The sequence below is a fragment of the Delphinapterus leucas genome, chromosome X (genome assembly GCF_059928025.1).
Source record: "Delphinapterus leucas isolate spDelLeu-1000000601 "Yukka" chromosome X, BTC_Dleu_Yukka2, whole genome shotgun sequence".
Taxonomy (NCBI): Eukaryota; Metazoa; Chordata; class Mammalia; order Artiodactyla; family Monodontidae; genus Delphinapterus; species Delphinapterus leucas.
Genome location: NC_143150.1, coordinates 4,103,866 through 4,118,454, shown reverse-complemented (window position 1 = coordinate 4,118,454; position 14,589 = coordinate 4,103,866). Strand labels below are relative to the sequence as shown.

General features: G+C 42.1%; 1 protein-coding gene across 1 annotated transcript; it reads left to right on the top strand.

The window, feature by feature from the left end:
• The first annotated feature begins 712 nt into the window (after positions 1 to 712).
• On the top strand, positions 713 to 11,498 carry VMA21 (vacuolar ATPase assembly factor VMA21). The gene is made up of 3 exons (XM_022561123.2): positions 713 to 919; positions 6,606 to 6,715; positions 7,283 to 11,498. Exons 1-3 carry the CDS (start codon positions 867 to 869, stop codon positions 7,423 to 7,425), a joined length of 306 nt encoding a protein of 101 aa, XP_022416831.1. The 5' UTR covers positions 713 to 866; the 3' UTR covers positions 7,426 to 11,498.
• Positions 11,499 to 14,589: the final 3,091 nt, after the last annotated feature.

Below are 14,589 nucleotides of genomic sequence, written 5' to 3'. Positions count from 1 at the left end.
CTGACCCTAGGCTTACGCACCCTTTTCGTTTATATATTTCTCGGGTTGCGCAGCCCGGGAGGCCCATCTGTCCCTTACTATTTGAGTCCCTGTTGTCTCATTGGCAGCTTTCTGAGCAGCTGCAAAATGTTTTTAACTTTAAGGGGAAGCTGGGATCACCAGCGTCTGGCCTGGAACAGTCTCTCTCAGCAAGGGCTCTTTCAGCTCTGACATTCCCTAGCTTTACGGACTCGGTGAGTGTTAAACTAACTCCTCTCAGCTTCCCACGGCTGGACTTTCACTGGGGGCAATAATTAATGAGGCATTTACTCAAGGACTGGGGAATAATGTGCACTACTTTTTTGTGTTGTTGTCGTCGGAAACTGCTTGGTTGCCTAGCACCCCAGTCGTCTGCCTGGTCTTCCTTGCTCGCAGATCATCTGTTCCAGTCGCCTCGCAACCACAGCTCGGCGATAGGGGCCGGAACGGGGACGAGGAGTGCTCGCGCGCGCTCAGGGGGCGGCCGCAGCACCGCCCTCTCCGGAGGACCATGCTGCGAGGCAAGTCCCGGCTCAACGTGGAGTGGCTGGGGTACTCGCCCGGCCTGCTCCTGGAGCGCAGGCCTCTCGTGGCAGGGCGCACGCCCCGCAGCCCCTGCCGGTAAGTCACGTGAACGCTCGCGACCGCGCCTGCGCCTGCGCCCGGCGTCACCACGGCGCGCCGCGCCTGCGCGCTGCGGCCCAACGCCCGGCGCTCGCCGGCACTTCCGGCGCGGTCTGCTTCGACCGGTCTCCAGCGGAGCCCGTTAAGCGGGGACGCGGAGCCCGTTAAGCGCGGACGCCGAGTCCAGCTCGCCTCTGAGCGCCTGCTGCGGGCGTGGCGACGCCATGGAGCGTTTTGATAAAGCGGCTCTGAACGCGCTGCAGCCGTGCGACTTCAGGTAGTCCGGAGCAGGGGCGGGTCGGGCGGGGGCCTCAAGCACGAGGCGGACCGTCCCTGGCTGGGAGCGGGGCAGGAGGGAAGGCCTGGGCCGACCGGGCTGACCTGCGGTGGGTGGGCGTGAGGTCTGGACCCTCGGGGCCGGAGCTGCGGGCTAGAGGAGAGAGGGGAAGTAGGTTGGGACCTGCAGTGTTTGCACCCTCGGCCCCTGCCCTTCGCTCGGGAGCAAGGGGCCCGGGGTCTTGGGGGATAGGTAGGGAGGCTTTCAGCTCCTGTTTCTGGCCTAGCACCACTTCTCGCTGTTGTCTATATTGCGATCTTGCTGTCTGCAGTCTTTTTCCCCACTGCAGGGTGAGCTCCCTGAGGACAGGAACCTGGCCTTCTCCGTCTCCGTGTCCCCCACAGGGCCTGCATCGTCGGGGCTTAATAGATGTTTGCTGTACGCATGAACGAATGGAAGGGAGAAAGGGCTCTCCCTGATTTGAGCCGTCTTCACTTGGGGAGTCAGTCGGATGGGGGCTGGTGGCCGAGTACAGGGAACCTGAGGAGAGAGCGGGTGGTTCTTGATATCTCACGAGGCAAGAGGATGGGGAGGGGTTTAGCCGCCATTCAGTGTGTGCCAGGCTCAGCTTAGGTGCTTTGTTATACATACATTATCAGAATTAAGAAAGTGCTTAGTTTCCTGATTTTTAAAAACGATGAAGTTGACTCAGAGTAAGTGACTTGCCCAAGATCACACGGTTAGGTCACACAATTAATAAGTGTTGAAGCTGGCAGTTGTCCAAGCCCACTGACTCCAAAGCCCGTGATTTTTGGAGCCCCGTGATCTTTTTCACTCTCACAATGGCAATGTAGGTGTTTATTTTTTCTATTACTGTTTAGTAGTGACGCTACCAACAGGTATTTTTTATTAAGTACACTTAGAATACAGTATAGCCCTCCTAGACTGATTCTAGTGTTTCCTAATGGAATTTGCAGTGAAATCTACTTGCAGTGGAAGTCTTGCTTGCCATAAAAGGGAACATGGTAAGCTCTGTCTGCTTAGTGTTTGCTGCAGAAGTTTATATGAAGTGGGTAAACTCTAGATGGTTTTAAGAGTGGGGACACAGTAAGGTTCATCCTGAATTATTTGTTTTGTGTGAGGCCAGTTCTAATTCTGAATGTTCTCATTCATTTCTAACAAGTCTCAGTAACACCCGGTCAGAGACACATAGGAGAAATCAGTTGAATGACATCAGTAGCTTTGTTTTAGAATAAATCACCGGTTATACCCAAGCTGGCAAGGAGAAAATGTCCTATAAACACTAGAGGAAGTTTGAAAAACTAGTTCTCAGAAGTTTGTATGCTTAACTTTGTACTTAGTCCTATATTTGTGAGACTGAAAGTCAAATTTTTGGAGCTTAAGGTAAAGAGAGAGGTGAGAAGGAGTTGGAGATAAGCCACAAATTGTTAAGATATGCTATGTGTAGAGTGCGTGGGGCTAGAAATTAACATGCAGAAAAGATTCTGTTTGTGTGGTGGGATCATAAGTGATTTTGTGTGCTTTAAAACATTTTTATGGTATTATATCATCTTTTCAATAGCAAACTTTTCTCAAAGCCAGGCCAGATAATAGATATTCAAGAGATGATCTAAAGAACAGGAGAACCGGTTAACCTTCCCTTTCTGTAGATTCTCAAGCTTTGTTTCTTTATCAGGTTAGATGATCTGAATTTTGCACACCAAAAACACATACTTTATTTTATTTATTTATTTTTTCACACACACACACACACACACACACACACACTGTATTTTATTTTTACAAGAGATAAATAAACTAACACCAAGCATTGTAAATGGGTGACCACAACAAAAGCAACAATGACTGCAATTACCAAACACCTAACACACTCACATTATGTCATAATATTGACATTCAGTCCAGCAATCCTCCACTGTAACAGCTCCTTTACTTTGCAGTGAAAATTGATTTGTGTATTTTTTGCCTCTGAGTCCTTGTGGGATTTTTTTTTATTCAAACAGAAAGTCACAAAAATTATAATCACCCTCATCATGTCACTCAGCCCCGTGTCATTAATTTTTTTTCATCTTGATCTTTTGTTGGCGCTTTTATGAGTTCATCAGTCTTCCCTTAGAGTTCTGAACATGCTTATTCATTCAGTTCAGCAGTATAGTCAGTTACCAGAAACCCGTACTTGTCAGAGTCTTTTCCATGAATTCCTTGAAGATGAAACCCTTTTATAGGAGGAACATTTTTGCAAAAGCATCAGAGTATACCCAGAACAGTCTGTAAATGACAGAAGACTTAAAAATGACCACGGTTAAAGATTTGATGAAAGTTCATAATAATGCAATTGACAAGGAAATTTAGTTATTTCTGAGATATACATTTTAAAATAATAACTAGAATTATGACTTATAACATTATACAAGAACATACAAGATTTTTAGAAATTTCATGTAATGTCTGAAACATTTATATTAACATATTTCCGTACAAATAACCCAAAGAAAGTTTAGTATTAGTTTTTTGTTTGTTTGTTTGTTTTTATATACTGCAGGTTCTTATTAGTCATCAATTTTATACACATCAGTGTATATATGTCAATCCCAATCGCCCAATTCAGCACACCACCATCCGCACACCACCATCCCCACCCCACCGCGGTTTTCCCCCCTTGGCATCCATACGAAAAACACATACTTTAACTCCCCAAAGAAACACCATGAAGGTCAAGTATTTTGTTGGGGTCCACAGAAGAATTGGCCAAATACCGACTTTATGTATGTATGCATTAATTTTTTATACAATTTTTAAAGGGTTACACTCCATACATAGTTATTACAAAATATTGGCTACATTCCCCGTGTTGTACAATACATCCTTGTAGCCTATCTACACAATAGTTTGTACCTCCCACTCCCCTTCCCCTGTATTGCGCCTCCCACCCTCCCCACTGGTAACCACTAGTTTGTTTTATATATCTGTGAATCTGCTGCTTTTTTGTTATTTTCACTAGTGTGTTGTAGTTTTTAGATTCCATGTGTAAGTGATATCATAGTCTCTGACTTATTTCACCTAGCATAATGCCTTCCAAGTCCATCCACGTTGCTGCAAGTGGCAAAATTTTGTTCTTTATGGCTGAGTAGTGTTCCATTATACGTATGTATTGATATGTTTGTGTCTGTGTGTATACATATATATATCGTATCTCCTTTGTCCATTCATCTGTTGATGGATACTTAGGTTGCTTCTGTATCTTGGTAATTGTAAATAATGCTGCTGCGAACATTGGGGTGCAAGTATCTTTTCAAATTAGTGTTTTTGTTTTCTTTGGATGTGACTTTTTGTATTTTTTATATAGAACTCCTGCAGACACTCATATTATTCATAAAGATTACGCAATAAATTTTTCTAAAATTTTTCTGTTAGGTAACAGTGTAAGGGAGCTTATGTATGTTAGATGAGAATGTAGAGCTGAGTGATCACCAAAGTGGTATGTATTAAAAGATGATTCACTGAAGTATGGAAAGAAAATAGTAGAATTTCTACATAAATTAAAAAATTTTTAACCTTATCCCTTTTAGTGTCTGTTTTTGCATGTGTTTTACATTTTAAATAATGCATGAGTAATATGTGTATAGATAATTTATTTTAAAAAACCATTATGCCTGTATGGGGGTATGTGCTCAAAACTTTTATTTAATGATGGATTGCACAGTCAAAAGAGTTCGTAGACCACTGGTATAAACGTGAAATGTCCCCTTCCTTTGTGGCCTGCCAGAAGCCTCTCCTGTAGTGGTATACACAATTATAAGAACTCCTTTGCCTGGATTGTCTAGGGGTACAGACGAATGTGCAGGACTGTCTAGGACACAAGCTGTCATGTTAAGTGCTGTAACAACAGGCATGAACTAAGTGTGGTTGGATCCCAGAGCAATGAATCGTTCCAGCTGGCATAATCAGGAAAGGTGCCTAGAAGAGAGGTTATCCTGGGGGGACCTTGAAGGCTGGGCTGTATTCTTCCTAGAGATATAGATAAAAACCGGAACCTCTTGCTGAGTATTACCAGAAAGAATTAAGTTCAAGTGTTGACTCTGAGCATAAAGTTGGACGTGTGTTAAGGTTGTAGGGGAGCGACACTTGCCACCCCGAAATGCCTCTTTGCTGTGCAGATTATTTCACACTGAAAACAGTCAAGGCCCAAAAGACTCAGGAAGAAACTTTGACCTTCCCCTTAATTGCCTAAAAAAATTTAGATAGAGGGCCTGTTCCTGGAAGAGAGCTATCACCAGAGATACCTGCAAAGAGTATGGGCCAGGTGTGGGGAAGTGGGGCATAGAGACCGGTGTCCACTTTGTGTCCCATAGACTCTGCATGGCCCAGCAAGCACTTGTTTACCAAACATTTGCTTTGCCATCTTCATGTGAATTGCCGCCTTCCCCTTTGAAGTCCCCAACCCCTACCCGCAACATCCTCTTTTGTCTTTAGCTGAAGATGGTATTTAAGGCAAGGGTTTCGGCCATTTTGGCGAGTTACTCAGTTCTCCTGGGTCTCTTCCACGTATACATGTTACTCAACTTTGTTTGATATTTCTCCTGTTAATATGTCTCATGTCAATTTAATTCTTAGAACAGCCGGAAGAACCCAGGAGGGTAGAGGAAAATTTCTTCCTCTCTGACAAGGTAGTGTGAGGATGGTTAGATTTAAGGAAAAAAAGACTTTATCTAAAGGTTAAAAGCTGTAGGGCCTACTGCTTTTAAACGTAACGTATGAGGTGGTATGTATGAGGTATGTGTGTGTCCAGGGTTGCTGGAAGCTTGCTACGCTTCACTGTCAGTAGTTGCTCATTTGTGACAGTGCATTAGGACAAATGCTGACGTAGGTCTACTTATCAGTAAAACAGCGTTAAGGAATATTTGCAAGTGGGGAAATAACTTTATTAATGTGTATTAATCTGGAGTCCTTTTTCATGTGCACACGTTTTCAACATAATTGGAATAGTATACATCAGGGGTTGGCGAAGTTTTTCTGCAAAGGGCCAGATAGTAAATATTTTAGGTTTTGAGGGCCATTTGGTCTGGCGCCACCACTAAGCTCTGCCTCTGTAGCTCCATGAAGTCTTAGGTGATGCGTAGACAAGCGGGTGTGGCTATAATCTTTACATTGCTAATGTTTTAAGTAACAGTTTATCTGACTTGTTTTTCTTTAAGCATATAATTTTAAAAGCTTAATTGCATTCTTCAGAATCATTTTATTGTATTGTGGAACAAAACTTCCCATTGCAATATTTCCATTGATTTTAAAATAGTCTGGAAGAATAGAATTCACTGAACAAAAAGTGTCTCGATATCAAACTTTTAATGCATCCATGTGTGAAGGCCCTCTAAGTTGTACTCTAGCTACTTAATTACAAAGAAATTTGAGTACGTTTCCTTCAGCTGCATTCAGATTGTTCTAGGCTCCTATTTCTTTGGAGATTCTCAAACCTTGTCTGTACTGTATTCAGCTAGCCACTGATAGGATGCTTTGTGAAGGGACGTTCATTAGTTGTTTTCGGTGTATCTTCTCCCTTGCTACCTCCATTGTGAATTCTGTAAATCGTGTACATTTGCATAGCACTTGGGAGATTACAGACCACTTTGTGCAGGCTCTGATTTTCTCTTTGTTTACTTTATTCCAGAAATGAAAGTTCATTAGCATCCACTCTGAAGACGCTCCTGTTCTTCACAGCTTTAATGATCACTGTACCTATTGGCTTATATTTCACGACTAAATCTTATGTTTTTGAAGGTAATCCTAGACCATAAAACAAGACATTTTCCCCCTTAACTATATTTGAGATTCTGTGCTTTTAGGACTTCTTTATATCTTTAAACTGGGTATTCTTAATTTTGCTTCTTCTGTTTTGCTTTTCAAAAATCACGTTGCATGAAATGAACTTTTTCATCACTTGGTTATTTCAGTTTGACATCATACTTGCTTATGGTTTTCTGTGGAATAGCTTGCAGATCCTTTCTTTTAACAGCCCTTTGAGAGCAAGAGTTGCCTGACATGGGAGGAGGAATTTGGGGGAATGTACCTTTGGTGGAAGATTGGAAGGAAGAGAAAATAAAGCTCCCTTTTTTAATGTCAGAGTCCTTAGATGAAGTGGTCAGTTGTGGTTTTCATTCAACATAATGTTCTTCTTGTGTAGAATGTATTCAGATCTTTAAGTGAATACTTGATTTATCACCATGCATATCATTCCTTTTTAATTGTCTGACTAGTTAAATATATAGCTACGAAAAATTAGTATGCTTTGTTTTTTGTATTTTGATACATTTTGGAATAAAATGGAAACTTTTTTTCTCTCGATAGGCGCCTTTGGGATGTCCAATAGGGACAGCTATTTTTATGCTGCTATTGTTGCAGTGGTCGCTGTCCACGTGGTGCTCGCCCTCTTTGTTTACGTGGCCTGGAATGAAGGCTCAAGGCAGTGGCGTGAAGGCAAACAGGATTAAAGTGAACATCACCTTTTGATAGCATTAAATTGATTTTTTTTAAATGGTAAATGTGTCTGGGGTAAATGATTTTATGGTAAGTGGTAAATGATTTTAATAAATTGAAAGAACATCAATCTTATGGAATCACGTTTGACTAGTGTAAATTTTGATCCTTCTAAAACAGTGGTTTGTATCATCAGTTTTAACTGTATGAGCCTCTCATTTGCAAATGAGAATTTGGAAAAGTTAAATTGGTTACAAATAAGTATGTGAAATTAGTTACACATTATTCTGGGAGGAATTTGATTATCTTACAACAAAACAATATTTTATAGCATTTCGTCTTTTGGTTGGCTTTGAGTTTTACTCCTCTGGATATATTCAGATGTACATAGTGGAGCACATCTAAACTTTATTTTTCGCTGGAACACTTTTCCTAACTATCATGAAAACACCACGTCATTGGGTTTTGGGTTGTAAATGCGTATTGGAAATTGCTTAAATTGTGGACACTGGAATTAATCTGAATGTCACTGAGAAATTTTGCATAAAGTGTAATCCCTCGTCAATAGAAATCTTTCATTACATTATTTCATGGGGAAACTAGGCTGAATCACACCCATTCATGTAAAAGGACTGGGTTTATTGAAGAATGCGGACAGCAAAGCAAAGAGAGCTACCTGCCTAGGCACCCAGCCTACTCCCTAAAGGCCCCTTTCAGGCCAGCCTCCTGCTTTCAGACAAACTCTGTTAACGATCTGCTTTGCTCTGGTCATTCAACAATGAGCTTACTCTTTAATTGCAAGGTTGTGTGAACTCCCTTTAAATTTGTTTTTCCTACTTTTTATTAATGTATATGAGTGAATTTACATTTAAATGTGTTCATTTTTGCATACTTAGGGAGTGTAAACAATCCTGAAAATAGGTTATTTTTATCATCCAGGAAGTATTCTTGGAATTTCTACTCTAGTCTTTTAAATCAGTGCCCTTATATCCCAGATACATCAATAGATAATGTATCTAAGTTAGATAATCCTTGAGGTCCTTTCTGATAGAAAAAGACCCTGTGGTTTTACTTTCGTTTCCTTGGTCTGTGTTCTTTCTAGCCACTTGGTACTACTTGTGTGCAATCTAAAAACACACCCCAAAAAAGTGCATATTAAAACAGGAAGAAAATTTAAATTCCCTGTAATGTTGCCACCTGGAGATAACCACTATTTTGGTTTACATCCTGTGCGCATTTCTTAATGCTAGTTTGTTACACACTAAAACTTTGGTGTAAGTTCAAATTCTGCCCATTTTACCTGGCGGCTATTTGCATTTTTTCAGATGAGTGATTATTGGCCGTTTTCTTACAAAGCACATTCTACCTTTACTTTTTTTTTTTTAAATAGTAATAGCTTTCATTTATTGAGTCTTTTTTTTTAACATCTTTATTGGAGTATAATTGCTTTACAATGGTGTGTTAATTTCTGCTTTATAACAAAGTGAATCAGTTATACATATACATATGTTCCCATATCTCCTGCCTCTTGTGTCTCCCTCCCTCCCTATCCCACCCCTCTAGGTGGTCACAAAGCACAGAGCTGAGCTCCCTGTGCTATGCGGCTGCTTCCCGCTACCTATCTATTTTACGTTTGGTAGTGTATATATGTCCATGCCACTCTCTCACTTTGTCCCAGCTTACCCTTCCCCCTCCCCGTATCCTCAAGTCCATACTCTAGTAGGTTACTCTTTTAACTAGATATTTCATTGTACAAATTTCCTGTCATTGATAATCCCTAATACAATGGCCCTTGCTGTGAGTGTTTGCCATTACTGATTTTGGTTGTTCACCCCTACTTTTGATGTTGTGGAACTGGACTAAAGGAGTAGAGAGGTAGTTAGGCATAAAAGCAAAGAAGGCATTTGTGTTTATTTAATTGCTGAGAAGAAATAAAAGATTATTGTAGGACTAGTTTTTATTCTTGCTTATAGTTAAATGTTATCTACAGTTTAAATGTCTTAAGTAGTTATTCTAAATGTAAAATGTTTTCTTAAAAAGACTACAGTTTTGGTATAAAATTCTGCAAATTTAATATGGAATTGTAGGATACTCCAGATTGAGTCTAGTGTACTGTATGGTAGATTTCTAGATGGTCCCCTCTTTAGATGCCTTGTTGTACTAAAATTTGTCCACCTAATTTCTTCTTCTATAATGTCAAGGTTTTTCTTGTACTTTTGGGATATTATGCTATTTGTAAAATGTTAATGTCCTGTGTTGGATTGTTTTGTTTGATTTCAGACATTTGCTGAGTAGATAACATGGGTGTGTTTCTGCAAGTATTTAAACCGGGGATTCATGCAAAAGCAGATGTAATTTCCTCTTGGAAAAGGTACCCAGCATTTGAAAGTTAGAATCGGATGCTAAGGTTGATGTTTGGGGTTATTACAATATAGACTTGTTTTCACACCAGTTAATATTTTCTTAGGGTTTTAACTGTTAAGTGAGTAGTTTGCTGCTGTTGAAATAACATGGTATTTGACAAGTAGATTTATTTTTCAAGATGTCTCAGTGATTTCCTCTTGTACAATGTATATACTTCCGGATGTATAGAAAGGAAAGCTACAATTGAGCCCTTATATAAATGTTATAAGGTAGGAATATGTTCACTATTGTTTGAAAACTGATTGTAAGAATAACCTCAATTAGGGAGTGTAACTTGAAGTGTCAGTACAGGCTACTGATTTAACACATGACCTTATTCACCTCACCTCCCATGTTGCCCCCCAGACTATAATCTTTATTCTCATTGTGCTAAAAAATGAAAAGTCTGCTGCAGAATGCATCTGATGTCATTAGCTCTTCAAGTGGATACCATTTTACATATGACAGCAGAATTCAGTTTTGAATTGCTGAAGAAATTTAAACCCTCCGTAAAAAAGCAAAAAAAAAACAACCTGCGTTTCATGGGAATATAACAGAAATATACTGTGAGATTATTTTCATCATAAAGGCCTCATCAGCTTTGCCCAAAAAGCAGCTGCTCGGCTTGTTTGGTGTTTATTTTCTGTTTTCGTATAAATTTTATATATACAGCTAGAGTACCCAAGGAGACCAGTAAAAACAGTTAAACAGATAGGGTGTACCCAAGGAAAGATGAAAGCTGAAGGTACATGAGACAAAGAATTTATATCCTGTTTTAAATGCATCTAGCGTATATTTCTTGTCTCCAGACAAGCTCATGTTTATTGTTTTATTTATGCTCAAGTGAAGTTGTACGTTGTTGGTAGGCCATTTTATAAATGGTTTGCCTATGGTACAAGTTGATTCACGCAGCCTCTGCTCTTCCATTTAAGATAGTGTTTGCAAGAGCTGGCCTGAAGCAGCACACTCAACAACTTGACAAGATTTCTTTTTCCTTTTTGTAGGGGGAAGGGTCACCTGAGAAAATAAATTATTTTCAGGGACTTTGGGAACCTAACGATAAATATTACGTGTAACCTGTGAAGAGATTAAGCCTTTATATATTCATTAAAGTACTCTGGAATTCCTCAACTTAACATCACTCCTGGCCACACTTTCCTTGCCTGTTTTGTTGCTACGTGTGCTTGAAAGTAATATCTGCGTTCCTTTGAAGATGTTCTATAGGTCATATTTGTCAGTTACAGACTAGTCTTCCTTTTTCTCAAGTTCAGTGAAATCTCACTGAACAGTAATAATAGCAATAGCTAACATCTGCACAGCACCTTACAGTTTGCAGAAAACGTTCACACTTTCTCGTTTTTTTTTGCATAGTGAACCTGTTATGAGATTTCTCTTGACCTTGATGCTAAAAGTGTTAGAATCTTTGAAGTCGCTAGAGTCACTGAATATGCTGTAGTCTTGAATAGCGCCCCTGACAAGGGGCAGATTTTAGATGCGCTACCTTGAAAGCTGCGTGTAATTATCCAAATGGGGGGCTTGAGTTCTTTACCCACTTGAATCAGATTTACTTTTGTGAGTGATGTTTTTCTAACTTATCTGGATGGATTTTGTATTCATTATATGCTAACCTGTAACTTGTATAAATTTACCATCTGTTGTCATTAAAAAAGTGTTCGTAATTACACTTTGATGTCTCCTGATTAAATTAATAGTTCAGTTTATTAACCTCTTCATTTTTTTTTACATTTGTTTGCCTCTCTGTTTATACTGTATAGAATATGAATAGAGCTGTCAAGGGTAAGCTTTTGTGCAGTAAATGTAGGCCAGAGATGCTCAAATGGGTGGGGGCTGTGAGGGATGCTGAGACTGGAAGGGCTGTGCTGGGCCTGTCAGAATTGGTGTAGGTAGCAGTGGGGAAAAGAAAGCAGCTCCTTGCCTTGTGCCTTAAAAAAAATCATTTGGGGGCGAATGGGCTTCAAATACCACTGAAGGAGTGACGGTGGGGAATACCTGTGGCTAATTAAAGACAGGGATAATCAGTTCCTGGCAATGTCCAGCACACCACTCCCTCATGCCAGTGCCCTGTTTCCTCTGTCCTCTAGGCCACTTGTGGATTGTACAGTTGACCCTTGAACAACACGGGTTTGAACTGCATGGGTCCACTTATTCGCGGATTTTCTCAGTAGTGAATACTACAGTGCTACACAGTCTGGTCGGTTGAAGCTGCAGATGGGGAACCGCAGATGGGGAGTGTGGAGTTAGAGGATTTCCCACTGTGGGGAGGGTCGGTGTCCCTAATCCCCGCTGGTTCAAGGGTCAGCTGTACTCATTCCAGCTCCCTGCTGCACTTTGGAGGGTTCCAGCTAGTTCTCATTAATAAATATCCACTCCAAAAAAAGATTTGAGACATCTTAGTATCAAAATGTACAGGTTACGTACAATTGTATTTATATACAAAAGTACAGATTGTAAAATGTCCAGGGAACTCAGGAGACAGGTAATGACAATGCAGAAACCACTGGAGTCACCTTGTGGGATTTAGTGCCCAGACCTAACCCCAACCTGAGTCAGAACCTCGGGGCGGTGGGGCCTGGAAATACATATTTGTAACAGGTGCTCTGATGCAGCCGGTTTGAGAACCACTGCTAGAGATGGAGAATTATACACGGATATTTTTAATGCTGGACTTGAAGATGTTTGTATAAAGCAGGCCTGAAATGGCAGGCACTTTATTAGGCAAAGGTAGAATCCTGTGTAATGCTATATTGAAGGTTTAGTTTAAAATCAGAATTTACGGGCTCCTTGACCATCCATATTGACTTTGCTTCACTATTAATGAATTATGTTAACTGAAAACTGCAGTACAGGAAACAGCCCACTTGGAGACAGCTTAGGTGTGCCAAGAAAGGGCCACTGCTGCTCCTCTGATGCCTTCACCTTATTTGGAATCCTCACCGCTGTGGTCTTCGGAGAGAGGCGAAACCTAACCCAGGAGTTCAAGTGAATTTGGTCTGAACAGTAAAGGAAGTAGTGGAGAAAACCAGAAGGGTTTCCTAGGCATATCTACTCCATTAATAGTATGACTCCCCTGCCCCCAAACATTTTTCCTCGCATTGCTGACATCTTTCCACTTCATTTCACGCACACCCTGCTGTTTTGCCCATTAAAGATGCATTTAGGTTAATCCTCTTAGAAAATACAGGATTTGGGTGGAGAGCAGCTCACATCCTGGCGCCTCACTTGATAGCGTCCCTTCAAAGGAGCATCGGGCTACCCTGAGGGAATGCGTGCTAGAGATGAAAGTCCCTGTATCTTTCTGCTTCTCACCATCTTCCCTGCTACTGCCTGGGTCTGGACCAGCTTCACTCCTCTAACTGTAGTCATTTCGCCACAAAGCAGCTAGAAGGTTTCTTCCTTTAAAAAATCTTCGATCGGGGCTTCCCTGGTGGCGCAGTGGTTGAGGGTCCGCCTGCCGATGCAGGGGACGCGGGTTCGTGCCCCGGTCCGGGAAGATCCCACATGCCACGGAGCGGCTGGGCCCGTGAGCCATGGCCGCTGAGCCTGCGCGTCCGGAGCCTGTGCTCCGCAACGGGGGAGGCCACAGCAGTGAGAGGCCCGCGTACCGCAAAATCTTCGATCGATCGGGCATGCCATTCCTCTGCTCAGAATCCTCCAAATAGCTCCCAGTCTCCCTCAGAGTGATATCCCGGCTCCATGCACAGCCTACAAGCCAGGCCTCCTCCCTTTGTTTCATTCGCTCCCCCTTGCTCAGCGTCGGGCATCCTGCTTTCCCTTCCGCAGATCTCCGATGACCACTCCCACCGCACAGCTTTGCATGGGCTCTTCCCTCTCCCTTAGATCTTCCCTCTCCCCTGGCTCCTTCTCAGCCTTCAGGTCTCAACTCTCAAGTCACCTCCCCAGAGAGGCCTCCTAATCGGAAGTCGCAAGTCCCACATCACTCTCATAACACAGAACATTGATTGAAATGATCTTATTTGTTTATTATCTGCCTCCCTCCATGAAAGCATAAGCTCAGGAGAGTAGGCACTGTCTTATTCACCACTGAATCCCCAGGGCCTAGCACTGGTTTTAATAAGGATGTTCTTGGTTAACTGCAAGTAACAGAAAATGCTGTTCAAACGATGCAAAAGGCCAGAGATGGGGCTAAGCCATTGGCACAGTTAATTAGGGTGCCTGCTCCATTTCTCTGCGATTCTTTCTGCATGTCCTTCTCAGTGTGTTGGTAACATCCTCAGGCTTCCTTCCCTCATGAGGACAAAATGACTGCAGCCATTCCTGGGCTTCATCAGCACACCACAGACAGTCATCCAACCACCGAACAGCCCCCCTGGGCTTTTTACTCTGGAGTAAGTTTATGTGCCCACCAGTGAAACAATCACTTTGGCCACGCAGTGCCAAGCATTGGTGGGTTTATGCAAGTGCCCAGTCCCAAACCAATCACTTGGGGGTTATACTGGTTAACTCAGGCCACTCAATGCCCACCCCTGGAGGAGGGGTTAGATGCTGGTAAGGCTCCCAGCAATGTTTGCTGCAGGGCTCAACTGATTTGTTAACTGGATGAGGCAATGTGCAGTGTATACACGTATATGTACAATAGATTCGGATATGGCTGCGGGCGTGGATATGGACATACACATAGATATGGAATGGAGGTGTGAGAGGCATGCACTTGGGGGTCAGGACAGGGCAGGGCCTGGGGCGGGACCATCTTCCAGAGGACTTTACAGCTGCATGAGGGCTTGGCCCTAGTAGGT

What these genes read in the sequence shown, in the direction of transcription:
- VMA21 (XM_022561123.2), top strand. Translation starts at nt 867, where the DNA reads ATGGAGCGTTTTGATAAAGCGGCTCTGAACGCGCTGCAGCCGTGCGAC. An exon ending in CTGCAGCCGTGCGACTTCAG is followed by an intron (nt 920 to 6,605) that starts GTAGTCCGGAGC and finishes ACTTTATTCCAG; the next exon opens with AAATGAAAGTTCATTAGCAT. An exon ending in TAAATCTTATGTTTTTGAAG is followed by an intron (nt 6,716 to 7,282) that starts GTAATCCTAGAC and finishes TTCTCTCGATAG; the next exon opens with GCGCCTTTGGGATGTCCAAT.